Source organism: Ambystoma mexicanum, chromosome 9, assembly GCF_040938575.1.
Source record: "Ambystoma mexicanum isolate Mex_15411 chromosome 9, UKY_AmexF1_1, whole genome shotgun sequence".
Taxonomy (NCBI): Eukaryota; Metazoa; Chordata; class Amphibia; order Caudata; family Ambystomatidae; genus Ambystoma; species Ambystoma mexicanum.
Window position 1 is genome coordinate 388,997,153 of NC_090931.1, and position 17,402 is coordinate 389,014,554.

The 17,402-nt window shown below is 47.3% G+C and overlaps 1 protein-coding gene across 1 annotated transcript in view; it reads right to left on the reverse strand.

Moving 5' to 3' along the window:
• Nucleotides 1-13,871, reverse strand: part of CHCHD2 (coiled-coil-helix-coiled-coil-helix domain containing 2) — a 108,715-nt gene extending 94,844 nt beyond the window's left edge. The window contains exon 1 of the mRNA XM_069614872.1: nt 13,363-13,871. Coding sequence (XP_069470973.1) covers nt 13,363-13,412 — 50 coding nt within the window. The 5' untranslated portion in view covers nt 13,413-13,871. The remainder of the gene's footprint in view (nt 1-13,362) is intronic.
• Nucleotides 13,872-17,402: the final 3,531 nt, after the last annotated feature.

The window sequence follows — 17,402 nt, forward strand, 5'->3', positions numbered from 1 at the left end:
AGAAAATATGTCTGGATTCAGAGGTCTGTGTGATTAAAAAGGTACACTTCTCCTTAAATCCTTTGTTTGAAGCACTATTCTTGTCCACATTAACATGAATTCTATGATATACAGCTATAATATAGTACCTTTGTCTGAATTTTTAAGCAACCATGAAGGTCTTTGAACAATTTACTGTTATACCATACCTGACACACAGTGGTGCAGTTACACAACGCCTCCAATTCTTGCTACTCCAGACACGTACAAGTGTTGCATTCACAATTTCTAAAGCGGGCACTGAAAGGAGGTCCAAGAGTCATCTGCGCACCCCACAGCAAGGTTATGCTTCAAGTCATCATTTTCTTTTGAAGAGATTGGTCACTTACATTTTAGGTGGTCAATGAAGCCAATGAAAATGTGACGTCTGTGAAATTCTTTTTGTGGCAGTATGTCAGCCACGTGCCTTGATTTTGAAAGCGTTTGTTTTTAAAAGTCTACGTTACACAATAGTTTACTGATCTACGGGATCTGTGTGAAGAACCAGGCTTCAGAGAGACCATCATCGTCGCAGCCTGCTTACCCTTTTTAGGAAGTTAAACCATGAACGCTAGGAGCTATTTTGTGCATCTAAATGGACTATTCTTCATGGTACTGACCCTTCAAACTTCTATGTATCAATATGCACAGTAAATGATTGAGATCTATTAGTGTGTCCTCTTTCATATCATTAGAAGTCCTAAGGAATGGATGTGCCCTCTTACATGACAATATAAAGATTATATTCAAAACCATTTCAAATTCATATTAAAACATATACATTTCACACACAAATGTAAAATACACAGGATGACTTTGGGAATTTTCATCCATTATAAGAGAGGACACACTGATAATTATCAATCACTAGATGTGTAGTCTTTCCTTTGAATATTGATGAATGTTTCAGGAACCAGGTAGTAGGAAAGGCCCATTGTCCACCATATATGGTGTCTGGGTTTAACTGTAACACACTTCTCCATTTCTAACATCTAAAACAAAAGTGCAGTTTTAGATTATTTATTTTAACAAAATAGTTTGTGCAGTCTTTCTTTGCAGGTAGTTCTTTTCACTTCCTTTATGCATCATCAACCCTCCTCTTAGTCATATACAGACCGCCGGCTACAACAGAAACTTTGCCGATACCCTCATCGACTCCCTAGCAGCCATCCTGTTCACCGACCCCTCTCTCACCATGCTAGGAGATCGAAGGTTCGATGTCCCGCTTAACCCCATGACACGACCACTCCTTGACAACCTGGAAGCCCTTTACATGATAATCGGTATCAGGTTCCACACACAGGGACATTGCACCCTAGATGCAAGGCATAAATTAGTTTTCAAAAATTGATTAGCAGAGTTTGCTAATTAAATTTATCTTGATTAGCAAACAAACCCATTTGATTAGCAATTTTGTACTAATGTTTTTAATGCCACCAGAAGATACTTTTATCCAAGATATAAAATGAGCAACAATACATCAGTTTTGTATACCGCTGAAGTAAGACATTAGTGAGATAAGTCAGGCCATGCAAATTCTTTCTGTAAAATGGTGCATGTCACCACAAACCCACTTTAGTTTGGAACAGTGCTGCCACCCAGTGGCCAGCCATGCACAGTGAAACTTATCCGACATTTACTGCAAACGATGTAAAGTTTAAATAAGTTTCCAACATCCCCTGCAAATGGTACTGGCCCTTCTTAATATCGTCTCGTCTATGCGAGTGTGGTGAAAATACTGTGCGAGCCCTGGATGAGTGTCTGTAAAAAGGGTAGCTGCATGATTGGATACAAATAAATAGATATGATAAAAAGGCCCTTAAACATTTTGGCCCGCTCTCTACTGTGGGTGCAAATATATAATGCAATCATAATCATAGAGCAAAGGGAGCTCTTGAGGCCAACTACAGTATACAGTTTTGCAGTAGGTCTGTAGATGTACAGAATGGATTAAACTATTGATCACTACTTTAATTAAATATCAAGTTAGTTTGTGTATTCATTATGTAAAATACTAAGCAGAGTGGAAGGCATAGCAGGCAGAGAACTGGGCAAACTAGGCAGAATATTGTAGTTTGCAGCCATCTCACTTTCATAGTTGCGGGTATAAACCAACATGGTGTATGTAACCAGCAGGCCACAGGACTAGGTTTGCCATCAAAGCATTTGGCTGCGTGGTCATGGACATTTTCAAAGGTGTCCACTCGTCAATATGATGCATCTTCCCCAACAAATGAAATCTAGTTGACACTGAGATTTAGATGCACTTCACTGTAAAGCATGGAGACAATGCAGTGTATGTAACCTATCATATTTTTAGAAAAGGAATTGAAAGCCATTTAAAAAAAAATGATTTACACATAGTGGTCTTTGGCAGACAGGATACAGTTAGCAATGATTTGAAAAATAAAATGTGCGTAGCACTCCCACACAGACCGTTTGAAGGGGATGATTACTGCTGCACTCTCTCGCCATTAGCCCCTTTGAACCTGCAGTGAACAGAGAAAAGAGGCTAGAGAGAGCTCTGAAGGGCAAGAGGAATGCAGGATGAGCTGTGTTTTAATTGAACAGGGTAATTTAAATAGCTAACTTTGCTACAAAAGTGCCAATTTAATTAGCAAACCTACAGAATTGCATAGCAAACTGCTCCGCGACACTGCTTATTTTATGCCTCGTAGATGAAATCTTCAGTTGTCCCAATCGGATCATCACTCTGCCCCCCACCCCCGATCACTAATCCGGAGAGACCATGCAGCCAAAGACACGCTATCCACATCAAATCCTCCAACCCACCCGACTATCCCTGGACCGTCCACCAGTTTCCCCGGGTGGTACAAGGCCACAGTAACTCCTGACTTGGTCGACTCCCTGCTTGACTCCCTAACCAATCTGTCTCCAGGGAGCTCTGCTCTCCATCAGCCATTTTGACCAATGGCTCTCCAATGCCCTCAGACCTCTCACCCCCTTCAGATCTTCCTTCAACAGAAGATCTTTCCCCAGATGGTTCACCCCTATTCTTAAATCCCTCAACACACAAAACCACACCCTGCAACGCAGATGGCGGGCTGACCCTTCTCCCCAGAATAGAGCTGCGTACGCTGGTCAGATAAAAGCCTACAAGGCAGATATCTGGAAGGCCAAAATATCCTCCTACTGGAACAAAATCTCCCATCACCAGCAGGGAACTCCACAAGATGATCACAGAATTCAAGGCCCCGCCCTGCACTTCGCCCACCCCTCCATACTACCAAGCACTTCGATGCCCTCTGTGACCACTTCCACAAAATAGCACTGGAAAGAAACTGCACCATCGGCGCTAACTAGCAGTGCTCCCGCCCCCATCACTTGCACACTCAACCTCACAGTAACTCCCAAAACCCACTATCGTCTCCTTCTCTCCCCCTGAATTCCTGAACCTACTTGTCGGCAGCCGTCTGTGGGCATCCCCATGTAACATGTCCCCTGCCACTGTCCTAAAAGATATTCTTTCCTTAACCTGTGCAGGCAGCATGCAAGATCTATCATTAACTCTTTCTGTCCCTCGGGCACATTGCCAGCAGCTTTCAAGACTTCCCACATCAAACCCCTGCTCACAAAACCCTCCCTTGAACTCCTCCTACTGCCAGCAGCTTTCAAGACATTCCACATCAAACCCCTGTTCACAAAACCCTCCCTTGAACCCCTCCTACTCATCTATCTCCAACAACCATTTTATAACAAATTGTCCGAACAACCTACTCACAAGCTTTGCCTTTTCACCGAATTCAACCTTCTCAACTCCGCCCAGCTTCAGGATTAAGGCAAGACCAAAAGTCCTATCTCGGAGACACACACACACAATTACTTATGTTGGTTAAATGCCCAGATGTAAACGGCCAACTATACGCAAGATGTCGCAAACACTTATTTATTAGCCATTGAGCAAAATAAAAGGGCAAATACAGGGTTCCACTTCCTGTTTGAGAATACACACAGCTTAAATATCAGTTTACATTTAAAAAATTACATGTAATAATGTATAGATCTCTCAATGTTCACAATATCGTCTCATCCCCAGGGTTCGAAATTGAGGGGAACTGGAGCTATTATGCTCCTGCTTGCAGTCTAAAGGAGCCTAGTTTGCTTGACACCAACAGCTACTTTTGGCTCTGCAAGCCAACTGATGCTGAGCAAATACACCCAAATGACATTATAGATTGACCCAAAAGCACAAAGTTAAATGAGAATTAGGACACATCTAGAGGACAAGCATAAGGGGTCATAAATAATAAACAACGTTAACTTTAGACCTCTCGGCAGCCTTTGACAACATCAACCACCGCACCCTCACAGACAGACTCCACTCACTCAGCATTAGGGGCACAGTATTAAGGTGCATTTCCTCCTTCCTCGCAAACCACTCATCACCCTTGTTCCTCCTTTCTCCTTGACAACCCCGCCCTGTCACCACAGGTTACCAGAGGCGGCTCCATATCCCCCCTGCTCTTCAACCTCAACCTGCGCTCCATCCCAGCTCTCATTCGCTCATGACAACCTGCTACAGCTATGCAGACAGCATGACCATTGTCAATATCCCCAAGACTTCTTCCAACCCCCATCTCAGCCTCGACTTATAGAAATCGACCACTGGAGGATGGTTAACCACCTCCTCCACCCTAGAAAAACTGAAATCATGATCTGTGAGAAGACTGCCCTCTTCCCCCCCCCCCCCAAGCCACCCCACGGCCGTCCTCCAACTAAGTAAAGAAACTGGAATGTACGATCGACACAGTAGCTGCAATCACGAATATCGTCCTATCGCGCCTAGACTACACTAACTCCCTATACCTGGCCACCTCTGCTTCTCAACTCAAAAAACTTCAAAGGGTCCAAAACACTGCAGCTAGGCTCGTCCTAGCCCTAGGCCCCGGAGAGGACAACACACCCACCCTATGTGTCCTCCACTGGCTCCCTGTTGGAGCATGTTCCACATTCAAAGCTACGTGCATCACCTACTGTGCTCTGCACAAGACAGGCCAAGAACACCTACAACACAAGCTCACCCCGTACATACCCAACAGAAACCTGAGATCAGGGGACCACACTCCTCCTAGTCACCCCCCATTCCAATCAGACAGAATAGAGGAGGGGGTCCACCTTTTCTGTCCAGGCTCCTACAATTATGGAATGCGATTTCCCCTCGGCATCTGCCGCTTAGAGGATCACGTAGCCTTGCGTAAGGTCCTCAAGACCCGGCTCTTGCCTCCCACGTCCCGACGAACCCTTTGCACCGCTGATATTTTAACCCTGTCTATAGGTTAGGGAAGCAAAGGGACCCTGAAATAAGTACTGAGCAATGCAGAGAAAGGGCTCCAGCACAACAGAAACAAAATGAAAAACTCTGGTACGTATCACACTCCATGTCAATGGAACATAGCCATTAGCACGGCCGCAAGCATATGCAATCACACGCTACCTGAAGGCACAATGCACAAGACCTCTGCCATTAGAGTGCAGCTAAGTACCACGACAAAAAAAAAAAAATAATAATAAAATAAATCGGGCTAGCTGGACACAATCAGTCTCCTGGACTTGCATACTCTCCCTATAACGTGACAGGGACTTGGTCACCCCTACCCAAACTTCGAATTGGCTAAAAATGCCCACATACATTCTATACTCCCCTGACAATCTCCTGTTGCACGGACTTCGGTCCCCCAAGGGTGTTCAACTACAGCACTTTTATACACCACTAATGGGAATAGGCACCATACAAATGCCATATTACATTATATTGCTCAGTAAGCATAAGCAATCGCTGGCGAAGGAGGAGCAAATGCATCAAGTGATGCAAGCAGAGAGTTAACGTCACAAGTTAATTTGCATGCCCGAGGATGACCTGAGGAATCAAAAGTAGACACCAGGAGCCACAGGACATTTCTAGATCACAAACAGGGTCTACAAATGTTGATCCATGCATGAATACTGAGGCTTGCGTTAGTGATGCCCTCATGTGGAAGATAGATGGAATTAAAGTGCAAGAGCTGGGTCAGTGTTCTGAGAGTAACCGCTAGCACAGTTGAGTTGACAGAATTATTTACCTGTATCACTTTCGTTTGGTTCCATTGTCCTTTTTCAAAAAGGATGACTGCTTATACAGTGGCAGCCACGGCCACAGCTAATTCCCTAAATCACTACACTTTGCCCATCTGTTTAAATGAACATTTTCCATAATAGCACTTTACTTGGCATTTATCGGAATTAACAGTGCGGAGAGAGAAAGGAGAGAAAGAATTCAATGCAAACTGACACATCTATCATTCATATGTACAATTAGGAAATGAGCTTGAGTCTGTAATATGCAAAAGTGGATGGGGAGAGCTCAGTGATTTAAGTGCTTACTGCACTGCTAGATATCGAGCACCACCTGCACCCATCACCATACATGTTTTACCCACTATGTTTTGATAGATCTTCGGATTCATTTAATGAAAGTGGCTTGGTGCTTCACATCCCTCTTATATTAAATACAAAAATCAGAGTAGGCCCATTAAAGAACACAATGCAAAAATCTTAGTATGTTGATGTAAAAATAAGAATTAGATGGTAGAGGATGTGCTCGACTGGATAACTGGAAGCAGGAAAAGGGCACGATTCTCAGCTTCTCCACTTAACCAACGTGTGATGCTGGGAAAATCCCTCACTGAACAGGGACCCATTTTCCCGGATGTCTTACATTGAGAACAATTATCCAATTACGTTTGCTCTAAACAAAAAAACTAAAAGGCGCGGGGCGCAAACAAGTTTAAACACATTGCCTGGCAGAAAGACAGTACTTAAGCGAATCTGCATTTGTGACACTTTAGCTTCCATATACTATGGTGCTAGAGGCTTAACCTGAGCTAATATGGCATTACACGGTATAGGAGGTAGCAATTGGAATTTTCATTTAGTGCCGGATATGTGAGGCAGAATTTAGCATAGTATGGCGTTGTAAATAGCTTATGTTTATGGAGTGGAATTCCACTGCGGTGGAATTCCACACTCCATGTTCCATTGTTTACTGTGTGATGATTTGAAAAGGACAGTTGCTGGGGTCTGAGGGAGCAGGGACGACGCTGGTTCTGGCTGGTCAAATAAAGGAGTTACTAAACTTCCCGCAGTGTATTCCTCATTACTACACTGGCGACGAGTGACCAGCCAGTCCACCCACGCGCCTTGACCTTGCCAGCGTCGTTGGCCTGTGATCCCTGCTCAAACATGCTGCGCGTCTTTGAAGCCCAAGCTACCCGACCAGGATGGAGCCTGCCGCTGCCCCCACCTTTGAAGCTTCCTCCGACTGACGCTCCTGCCTGCAAGCTGCGCTCCCCTCCCTGGGTCGAGCGCGGCGGCCAGCGGCCGTAGTCATGGATTGCAGGTGAGGGCAGCCGCGCTTTATGTGGAAGTTGGAGCGTAGAGGCAGCGGCGTCGGGAGCAGCTCCAGGAGACTGCGAGCTCCCGCACAGAGGACCGTCTGCATAGGGGTACCCGGCTGTCTTCCGTTCCCAGCCTAGAAGCCACAGCTGCTCCGGGTGCAGCGGGACTTTCCCCTCTTAAGTGCCCTCCCCGTCTACGCCGTGCGAGCGTTGTGAAAGTTTTGCCTTGGTCTGTTGGGGGCGGTGCCAGCCGAAGCAACCCCGCCCCCTGCTGATATTACTATGACTTTGCTTTCCTTCGTTCATGGACATTAACCCCATACGGCCCAGGCGGCCTCTGCTTCGTTGTGCGCGAGGCAGCGCTGGACTGCTTGCAGTTGGCCTTACTCCTTACCGAGACGGTACTGGAGGTGGCAGTACTCCACGATTCGTTCTTGCTCGTCGCATTCTGTCTGTAGATTCTGCATTTAAGTGAATTAGTGTTCTACAACCAGGAGTCCTTGCGCCTGTGACTGTTCTGAGTTTTATTTTGTGACTTAACCACAGCAAATCATCAACATGCAGCATAGCAATGCTCCTCCGCCCCCTGCCTTCTTACCCAACCCTGGGGAGCCCTCTTTTCCCTGGGAACTATGGGTAGATACCTTCAAGGTCTACTTAAGGGCGTCTGGGGGCCCAAGGTTATCTGATGACGATAAAGGAGACAGCCTTGCTGAATTGCCTTGGCACAGAGGGTCTCAGAGTGTTTAGACATTTGCCCGGGACCTGTGTGCGGGCGCCTCCTTCTGATGGCGGAGAGGGTGGTGACACTGCGCCAGGGCCTGTGCTTGCATATGAAACTGCTCTTAACAAGTTAGAGGAGCGTTTTGGCAAAAAGGCCAATGTAGTCCTTGAGAGGTAGCCTTTCTTTTCAAGAGCGCAAGGTGTTGGCGAAGGTATTGAGTCATGTCACTGCAACGTGTAAATTCACGGGTGTGGCGGATGAATACATCCGTGACCAGATCATGATGAAAACAAGTGACAGCAAGGTTAGGGAGAGATTATGGACAGAGAAAAATCCTCCTCTTGAGAACATGGTTGAAATTGCTCGTGCCATAGAGGAGTCTAGGAAAAGCGTGAAGGAGATGGTGGACAGGAACGACAACGTACACATGATTCAACCACGCAGGAGTGATGATGCTAGGTCTAGAGACAGACTCCAAGGGGACGTTCGCTCCAAAAGGATGTGTGCAAGAGATGTGGTTGGCGCGGACATGTGCCTGGGTCCAAGGAGTGTCCCGCTGCTAGTGTGGTTTGCAGGAGGTGCAAGGGGAGGGGGCATTATGCCCGAATGTGCAAGGGGACCATTTCCGTCAGGGAAACCGTGAGGATGGTAGAATCAGCTGATGAGGGCGAAGAAGTCACTGTGGTTAGCTATGTGGGTCCCTCTCTGGTGAATGGTGCGAAGGTAAAGGAGGGTTTGTTGTTGAGTGTGGGTTCGACAAGAAAGGCTGCATGGGCACCCTGTGCCTAAATGGTGTGCCTGTGGAATTGATAGTTGACACAGGATCCCCCTACACTATGATATCTCCTGAATTGTATTGTGCCAAATTTAAGAAGAGTGTGTCCGATCTGTATCCTTCAGACATCAACCCCTGCGCCTATGGGCGTGTTCCTATTAAAAGGCTGGGTTTTGATCGTGTCAGTATAGAATTCCAAGGGCGGGTAACCCAAGGGAAACTGTATGCGGCACATAAGGTTGACCCTGTGGTAGACTGGGACGAACAAGCCACCCTGGAGATAGAGGTTCGCCCCGGAAATGCTGTCCCAGTTCTTAGTGAGAGTGGTGGGAGCAAGAGTGTTAAAGACCTGTCTTTTCCCTCTACGGCAGATCGCTTCAGAGCAGCTTTCCTACTGTTTTCACATCCAAGTTGGGCAAGTTGCGGGTATTCGCCCATAAGATAGTTCTGAAAAGGTGTGCCGTGCCTGTTGTTCACAAGGTCAGGCGTGTTCCCATTGCAGCCCGTGAATCCCTCAAGGCGGAGCTTGACAAACTCATGGGGGCAGGAGTGATTGAGGAAGTGGAGTGTTCGGAGTGGTTGGCCCCTGTGGTTCTGGCACGCAAATCAGATGGGAGCATGAGGATGCGTGTCGACCTCAGAGACTTAAATTGCAACATATGGGTTGACAGACATCCATTGCCTAACATCAATGAGATGCTCTCCTTGGTGGGGGGCCTCCTATTTTTCTACCTTTGACCTTTCGTCCACCTATCATCAGATAGATTTACATGTAGAGTCACGCCCCCTCACCTCTTTCATCACTCCGTTTGGGGCATTTCAGTTTTGCCGAATGCCTTTTGGTTTGGCTTCTGCGTCAGCCGTGTTTCAACGAGTGATGCAGAAGTTGTTTGCTGGTGTCCGTGGAGTTGAATATTTTCAAGATGACATTTTAGTCTGGGGGTGTTCTCGTGAGGAACATGATGAGAGGGTTTTGCATGTGATGTGTGTATTGGAAAGGAGTGGTCTTACGGTTAAGATGAGCAAATGCAAGGTGAGAGTGGAAAGTGTAACTTACCTCGGACACACCTTGTGGTATTCACCCTAGAGATGATTTAGTGAAGGTGTTGCGCGATGCGCCCTCCCCTACTAATAAGGAGAAATTAAGATCCTTTATGGGTCTTGCGGAATATTATAGTAGATTTATGCCGGCATATTCCGACAAGACGGTTGCCATGAGGGCCTTACTCAGGAAGGATGTGCATGTTGATTGGTCGGAGCAGTGTCAGAGTGAGTTTGAGAAGTTAAAGCTAGATGTTGACCAAGCTCCCTCATTGGCATCGTTTTGTCCATCAAGGAGGACTGCTTTGACTGTGGATGCCAGCGAATATGGCGTTGGGGCAGCGTTGGAACAGTGGGAGGGTGGTGCATTTCCCCCTGTTGCATCTGCACCAGGGTCTTGAAGGATGCAGAGCGCAGATGTGCTGTAATCGAGAAGGAGGCTCTCGCTGCCGTCTGGGCCTCGAGGCATTTCAGAACTTTCCTTTGGGGTGTGGAGTACACCTTGCGCACCGATCACAAGCCATTGGTTCATGTTTTAACGACCAAGGGGTTGTCACAGGCCTCGTCCAGGATCATACGTTGGATAGCAGATATTGGGGGGGGGGGGGGGAGTTTAATTTTAAGGTTGAATACATGCCTGGTCCTAGCAACGCTGTCGCTAACTGCTTATCCCGTTTTCGGCGTCAGTGTGAAATGGATCGCGCTGAGGAATTGACCGGCGATGATTGTACTTTGGTGGCTGGCGTCACGCCTGCCGTGTGCGAACAAGTGTGGAGTGAGGAGTGTAGTCGGGACCCGGTGTTGATTGGCATCAGGTTTGCTCTTAGGACGGGTGTGCATGATGAGGAGCTGTCAAGGTTGTTTAGCCGGAGTTGTCAGAGGGTCCTTGGGGCGTGGCCAGGTGATTAAGGTTAATTCTTCCAGAGTCACTCAAAATCAGGCTAGTGGATTTGGCTCATGAGGGACACCTGGGCAGGTCAATGACCAAAAGGAGGCTCAGAGAAGTCTATTGGTGGCCAAGGATGGATGACAATGTTGAGAGGATCGTTAAGGACTGTGCAGCGTGTTCTGCAAGTGAACAAAAGCAAGGTGACTGCTACTCAACCCATTCACCCCATGGAGGTGCCTGAAGATGTGTGGTCTAAGGTGGCTCTAGATATTATGGGGCCCATTGACTCCTTGGGTGGAGGTTTGAAATACATTGTGGTGATGGTGGACTACACCTCCAGGTGGGTGGAGGCCACGGCACTCTCCTCCGCCACCACTGAGAAAGTGATAGAATTCCTTTCTATGGTGTTTGATAGGGAGGGTGTTCCTGCTGCTGTGGTGACTGATAATGGCACGCAGTTTGTGTCAAGTGCCATGCAAGAATTTTTCACCAGTTTAGGAATTCGGCATCATAGGGTGGCCCTGTATAATCCGGCGGCCAATGGGCTTGTTGAGCGCATGAACTGCTTGTGAAGGGGGCCATCCAATTAGCTCTTGCCAACGGTTTGCCGTGATGCAGCGTAGTTTGAGGCCTACAGACTTACACCTTCGTCTCTTACTGGTTTGTCCCATTTCGAGCTGATGAGGGGCACGAAGGGTGCATAGTAAACAGGTGTCCTTTTGGTATGGGCAGCTGAAGTGCAGGAAACCTTTGCATGTAGAAGTGGGGGAAATCAGGCGGTCGTGAGGAATCCTAGGTTTGTGGCCAAGGGTTTGAGTAAATACTTGCAACCACGTTTTGTGTGGGTGGGACGTGGTTATGTAAAACTAGATGATGGTTCCAGATGGAGCCTTAGACGAGTTGTGGTCACGAACAAAAGGAATGTTGTTGAGGGGGTGGGAAGGACCCTGGGAAGCTCCCTTGATATTAGTAGTACCTTAGTTGGTGGGGATGATTCCTTGGATGCGAGTGGTGTGTTGGTTGATGGTGACCTTTCTGCGCCTTCTGGCAGTGGCGGTTGTGACGGAATAACTTCCCCTGCTGATGATGCTGCTTCTGGCATCGCGGAGAATGCCAGCGCTGAAGGGGTACAACCAGACGGTACCAAGTCTACATCTGCGAGTTGTCTGGAATGTACTGCGGCCGGTCTTTGCAGGGGTGCTACCATTCAGGCTCCCAGAGTTTGTGACTCAGATCCTGGTTTGCACAAAACCTACCCATCTAGGGAGAGAAGGATTCCCTCTAAATACAACAAATTTGTTCTTGGTGCTGTTGCACAGTGATTCTTCATGTTTTCTTCTTTCTATCTTTCATATCTCATCGTCTGTGTACGTTTGTGTGTGCTGCCTACTGGTATTTTGTTGAATGTGTAAGGGGGCGGGGGGGGGGGGGGGAAGTGTTGTAAATAGCTTATGTTTATGGTGTGGAATTCCACCGTGGTGGAATTCCACACTCCATGTTCCATTGTTGTTTACTGTGTTGGTGTTTGAAAAGGACAGTTGCTGGGGTCTCTGAGGGAGCAGGGACGACGCTGGTTCTGGCTGGTCAAATAAAGGAGTTACTAAACTTACTGCAGTGTATTCCTCATTACTACATATGGCTGTGCAGGGCCTGTGAGATTTTAAGCGATACGATGGCAGTTACTGCCTGGGTATAGAAGACAGCACTACCAAAAGGAAGAAGTGCCCCTGGTCTATGATGGTTTCATGTGTGTGCCCCTAGCATGTCACGACTGTCCTCGTCATCAAGTATGGAAACATCACTATCATGGGCGGTGCAAGCCCCTGGCTGGCTCGAGAGGGATGTGGCCCTCCCACTTTGAAGCAGTCGGCATCACACTGCCAAGACAACCAGCCGTGGGCTCGGCGGCATGAGCCCGTCTAACTTCTCACCTCGAAGAGCGCTGTGCGTTTATTTACGTGTAATCAATTAACGTGATGAAACGATAGCAGTAAACGTATAGTGCAAGAGGATAAAAGCCTGCCCAAGCCATATCAATAGACCGCCCTACGATGAAGCCAAAGGCTTAATTGCTTCTTGTAGCAACTTTATCAAACAAATCTGTATAGGCGCGTTATAAATGCCATATCATATCATAAATAGCCTCCGAGTTGGGGTGAAACATGCAGTGGCAAAAGGAAGCGCTAATAAAAATGCAGCCGCCCGAGGTGAGAGAACGGGGAAAGTTGACAGGGCAAAGACTACCAGCTTTCAAAACTACCATTCAGCCCCCAAAATGCTGGGGCTGGATCCGCCCCTGATCACTGGTTAATATGCGGTTGAAAACCAAAATAGCCAGTGATCAGGGGCGGATCCCGGCACTCTGTGGTATAACCTGAAAGTACCCACTAGCTTCACACACATTTTAAGTCAATAAGTAGAGGATAATATCATATATGGCACTGTGTCACCTAAGACTAGGCACTTTGTCACCAAACTGCAACTGTCCATCGACCTGGTCTTGAAGTCGCCCCCTCCTTACCTGGCTGGGGGCGCCATTCTAGAAGAGCGGCTTCTGCTACCCCGCGGCATCTCGCTCTGGCTGGAGGGCTTTCGGAAAATAATGAATGTCTCTTCCAGGCGTCACACGTGCACCCTTCGGCTTAACGTTGCCCTTCAAATCTATATCACACAAGTAGCACACGCTGTCCTTATGTCTGGATGGGACACTCTTCTGCTGCGTCACGTTCGCCTTTCACCCCCTTGGTTCGAGGACAAACAAGTAGAGAGCTATTGAATATATTACACAACACATAGGTGGCTTGACGTTCGGTTTCCAGAACGTTTCATCAGCCAATCCTAAACATGCAGGCTTCCAGCACAACTTCCGTTCGATCTTGAAGGTCGTTAGCGCTGCATCCATCCAAAGAATTGTAGACCCCAATCAAAGATGTCCTGACTTTGAGCGGTATCAGCCAAATCAAAGATGGCCACCAGAGTTAGCTCAGGTCATACGACGCGGCCATCTTAGACTAAGTAAGTCTATTGGTTAACCAGCGTGCTGTGAACTTCTGCGCTCAGAAAAAAGCATGCCTAAATCAGTTCTGCAACACCCTGTTGAAGTAGTGCAGCGTTCGAAATGGGGAGCTATTTCGCTCCTGCTTTGAGCCCAAAGGAGCCTGGTTAACTTCAAGGAAACGGCTAACAGAAGCTATGTTTGGATTACCAGGCCAACTGATGCCTGAGGATTTGAGAAAGTTAATAAAGGAGAACTGGGGCACATCTACTAGCATAGCTCTCAACCATTTGTGTTGCAAAGGCAGGTGAAATCACCAGATTTTGTTTTTGGCGGGTGAGAGGACCATTGGAATGTATGGGCGTGCAGGAGGCTTGGCGGGTGAGTCAGCCCTTTACAAGGTGGGTGACACCCGCCAAAAGCGTGTGAGTTGAGAGATATGCTACTAGTGCACATTTAAACACAATGGATCATACATAATGTGCAAAAAGTTAATGTTTGCCTCTCCTGTAGCTCTGTGTACTGGCTCCCCAGCTGTATCTCCTGCCTACTGGGTGATGCAGAAACCCAGGAGCTGGTTTTAGCTCCTGCTCATTGAATCGTAATTTCAAACGTTGTATTGTCATGGTGACAGCTCACCATACTTGCCTAACCTATGGGTTTTCCCCGGAGACTCTGGGTTTGTAGCCTATTCTCCGGGTCTCCGAGGAAGACCCTTGAGTCTCTGGGTTTTCGCAGGTTTGCGCGGACCCGGAAATGGCACGAATGTGCCTCCTATGAGCCCGTTGCTGGGGTGAGGGGCAGCTTTTATGGATTGCTTTTTTTTAAATGCTTGCAGGACGGCACCGCCGCGGACTCCCTGCTTGAGTGTGGCTTTGTCTCTGCAGCAATGACTGTAAAGCTTCCAGCAAATTGGCAAAAAAGAATGCAGGTGAAGCAAAATAACGTGCATTTATTTTGCTTCACCTTTTATTCTTTTTTGCCGAGTTTCAATGCGAACGCGCGTTTATTTTGCTTTAATTCTTTTTGCCCAGATTACCAGGGCTGAAGTCGAGTGTACGTGGATGGACAGAGTCCCATTGAACCACAGCCATCAGGTTTGCAGGCTGGACAACTCACCACTGCACTAAATAACCTGATGAAAAACGACTCAGGTGAGATGTCCAATTTCGGTACTGCAAAATTCAGGGAAAACCTTTGTATTGACTTGAAGTTTTGGAGTCTACATTTCACATTTTAACGTGTTGATTTTATGGAAGGTGAATGGCCTTTTGTCCTATGCAATTTGGGTGATTGTGAAAAGCCAATTTAATGAAATATGCATATTTCAATTTGAACTGCAAATTTCTGACGTCACATCACATTGCAACAGAGTTTACCTTTTTGACATGTGGGCGGAACCATGTGCAAATGGGCAGAGTCTTGTGTGACTGTGGGTGGGGCATACATCTCAGGGTTTTTGATTTTCAAATGTTGGCAGGTATGCAGCTCACAGTACAGTGACTTGTATTTTGCAAACTTGGCATATGTTGTCATGAACTACAGAACACGCCCCTTTTGGACTTCCTGGTCCTTGTCTCAACGGGGCTTACACTCCCTTGTACTTCCAACATGGCGGTCCACTATGAAAAACCTTCCTCCCTCTACACCTTGGATGTAGCGAGTTCTATTTATAGACCACGCCTCCCGCGGCTCCGCGCGTCCCAATGCTATTGCGAAGTAGCGACCAGACGTGTGCTCCGTAGCTCACGGTATTGTTTCCCTTGCTTCTTCCAGCCTATCCCATTCCTAGTCCCTTTCCTTCCTTTCTTGATTCCTGGACTCGTGTGCTAGTAGCGCACTCTGTTAATATTACTGGATTTCTGTATCCTTGTATCCCGGAACTTTGAACGCATGCTGGAGTCAGAAGAGACTCGTGCAGCAGGGATCACGGAGAAAGGGATCTGGATGTTTATCTACCTGGACAACATCCTGCTACTAGCAGAAAGCAAAGATACTCACCGATATCAGACAGAATGGGTACAAAAACTAGCCTCCTCTCTAGGATTCCTAGTGAATATAGAGAAGTCCAATACTACCTTGACGAAGAGGATAGACTTCCTCTGATTCATAGTGGACACCAAGACAGCGACTCTAGAATTACCAGCCATAAGGTAAGAGCCATCAAGAGAGAGATAAGGGGATTATTTGACAAAGAGTTAGTATCCTTGAGGACACTAGCAAGGACAGTAGGACTATTAGCATTGTCCATTGAAGCAATATTTCCAAGACCCTTACACTATCGGGCCCTACAGGGGCTAAAGATGAGACACTTACAGCAAGGGCTGAAATACCATCAAGCAGTACCGCTAGCTCTAGAAGCCAGGACAAAAATAGAATGGAGGCTCCAGAATATGGACACCTGGAATGGGAAAGCCACATTTTGGGGACCACCCCGATCTGGTGATAGAATCTGATTCCAGCAGAGCAGGCTGGGGAGCCCGGTGCGGGCCACTGGAGACAGGAGGGAAATGGAGCTCAGAACTCCAGCTGCATATACATTGCCTAGAGCTTTTGGCAGGATCCTTCGCGATCAAAGCCTTCACAAAGAACAAAGTGAATTCATGTGCGCTGTTGAAGATGGAAAACATCTCAGCAGTCAAATATATCAATCACCTAGGAGGCACGAAATCCAAACTCCTAGCGGAACTCGCCACAGACTTCTGGCACTACTGCCTCCAATCAGGGACCTCAGTGATGGTAGAGTACCTCCCGGGAGTGCTCAATGTGGTAGCAAACTGGAACTCCCGGCACTTGACGGATTCCAGCGATTGGAAACTAAATGTGGAGATATACCAACAAATAGAACAACTGTGGGGCCCAGTCCACACAGACCTGTTCGCATCCAGGTTGAATGCACAAAAGAGCAGCTACTTCAGCTGGAGGTTAGATCCGACAGCGAGAGGAGCAGACACTTTCCTATAAGTCTGGAGCAAGAACCTGCACTGCGCCTTTCCCCCATTTATTATGCTGAGCAGATTTTAGCGAATGCACGCAGGGAAGGAGCGAATCTGATAGCGCTGCTATAGAAATCACAAGCATGGTTTCCGATGCTCATGGAACTACTGACAGAGTAGCTGAGAATCTTACCAGCAGGAGAACACCTGCTCACGGACCCAGTTGCGTCATTTCATCCTCTGAGAGTGAAAGGGACTCCCCCATTAATGGAGTACAGGATAGCAGGCAATGCCGGGCCCTGCCAGGTATTTCAAAGCAAGCTGCACAGCTCATTGCAGAGTTGTGGGTGCCATCCACACGGTAGAGCTACAAGGCAGCTTGGAGCAAATGGTTGCAGTGGTGCAGAAGGAGAAATGTCCATTCCGTTTCTGCCACTGTAGTAGAAATCCTACATTTCCTAGCAGAACTGTTGCAAGAGCGAAGCAGTAGTGAGACTCATAATGGGGGTCCGCTTTAGAAAACCACCAAAACCAAAATACATACACCTATAGGACATAACTGTAGTGCTGAGACTACTCGATAGCTGGCCGGCAAACAGATACCTATCTTTGAAACAATTATAGGGCAAG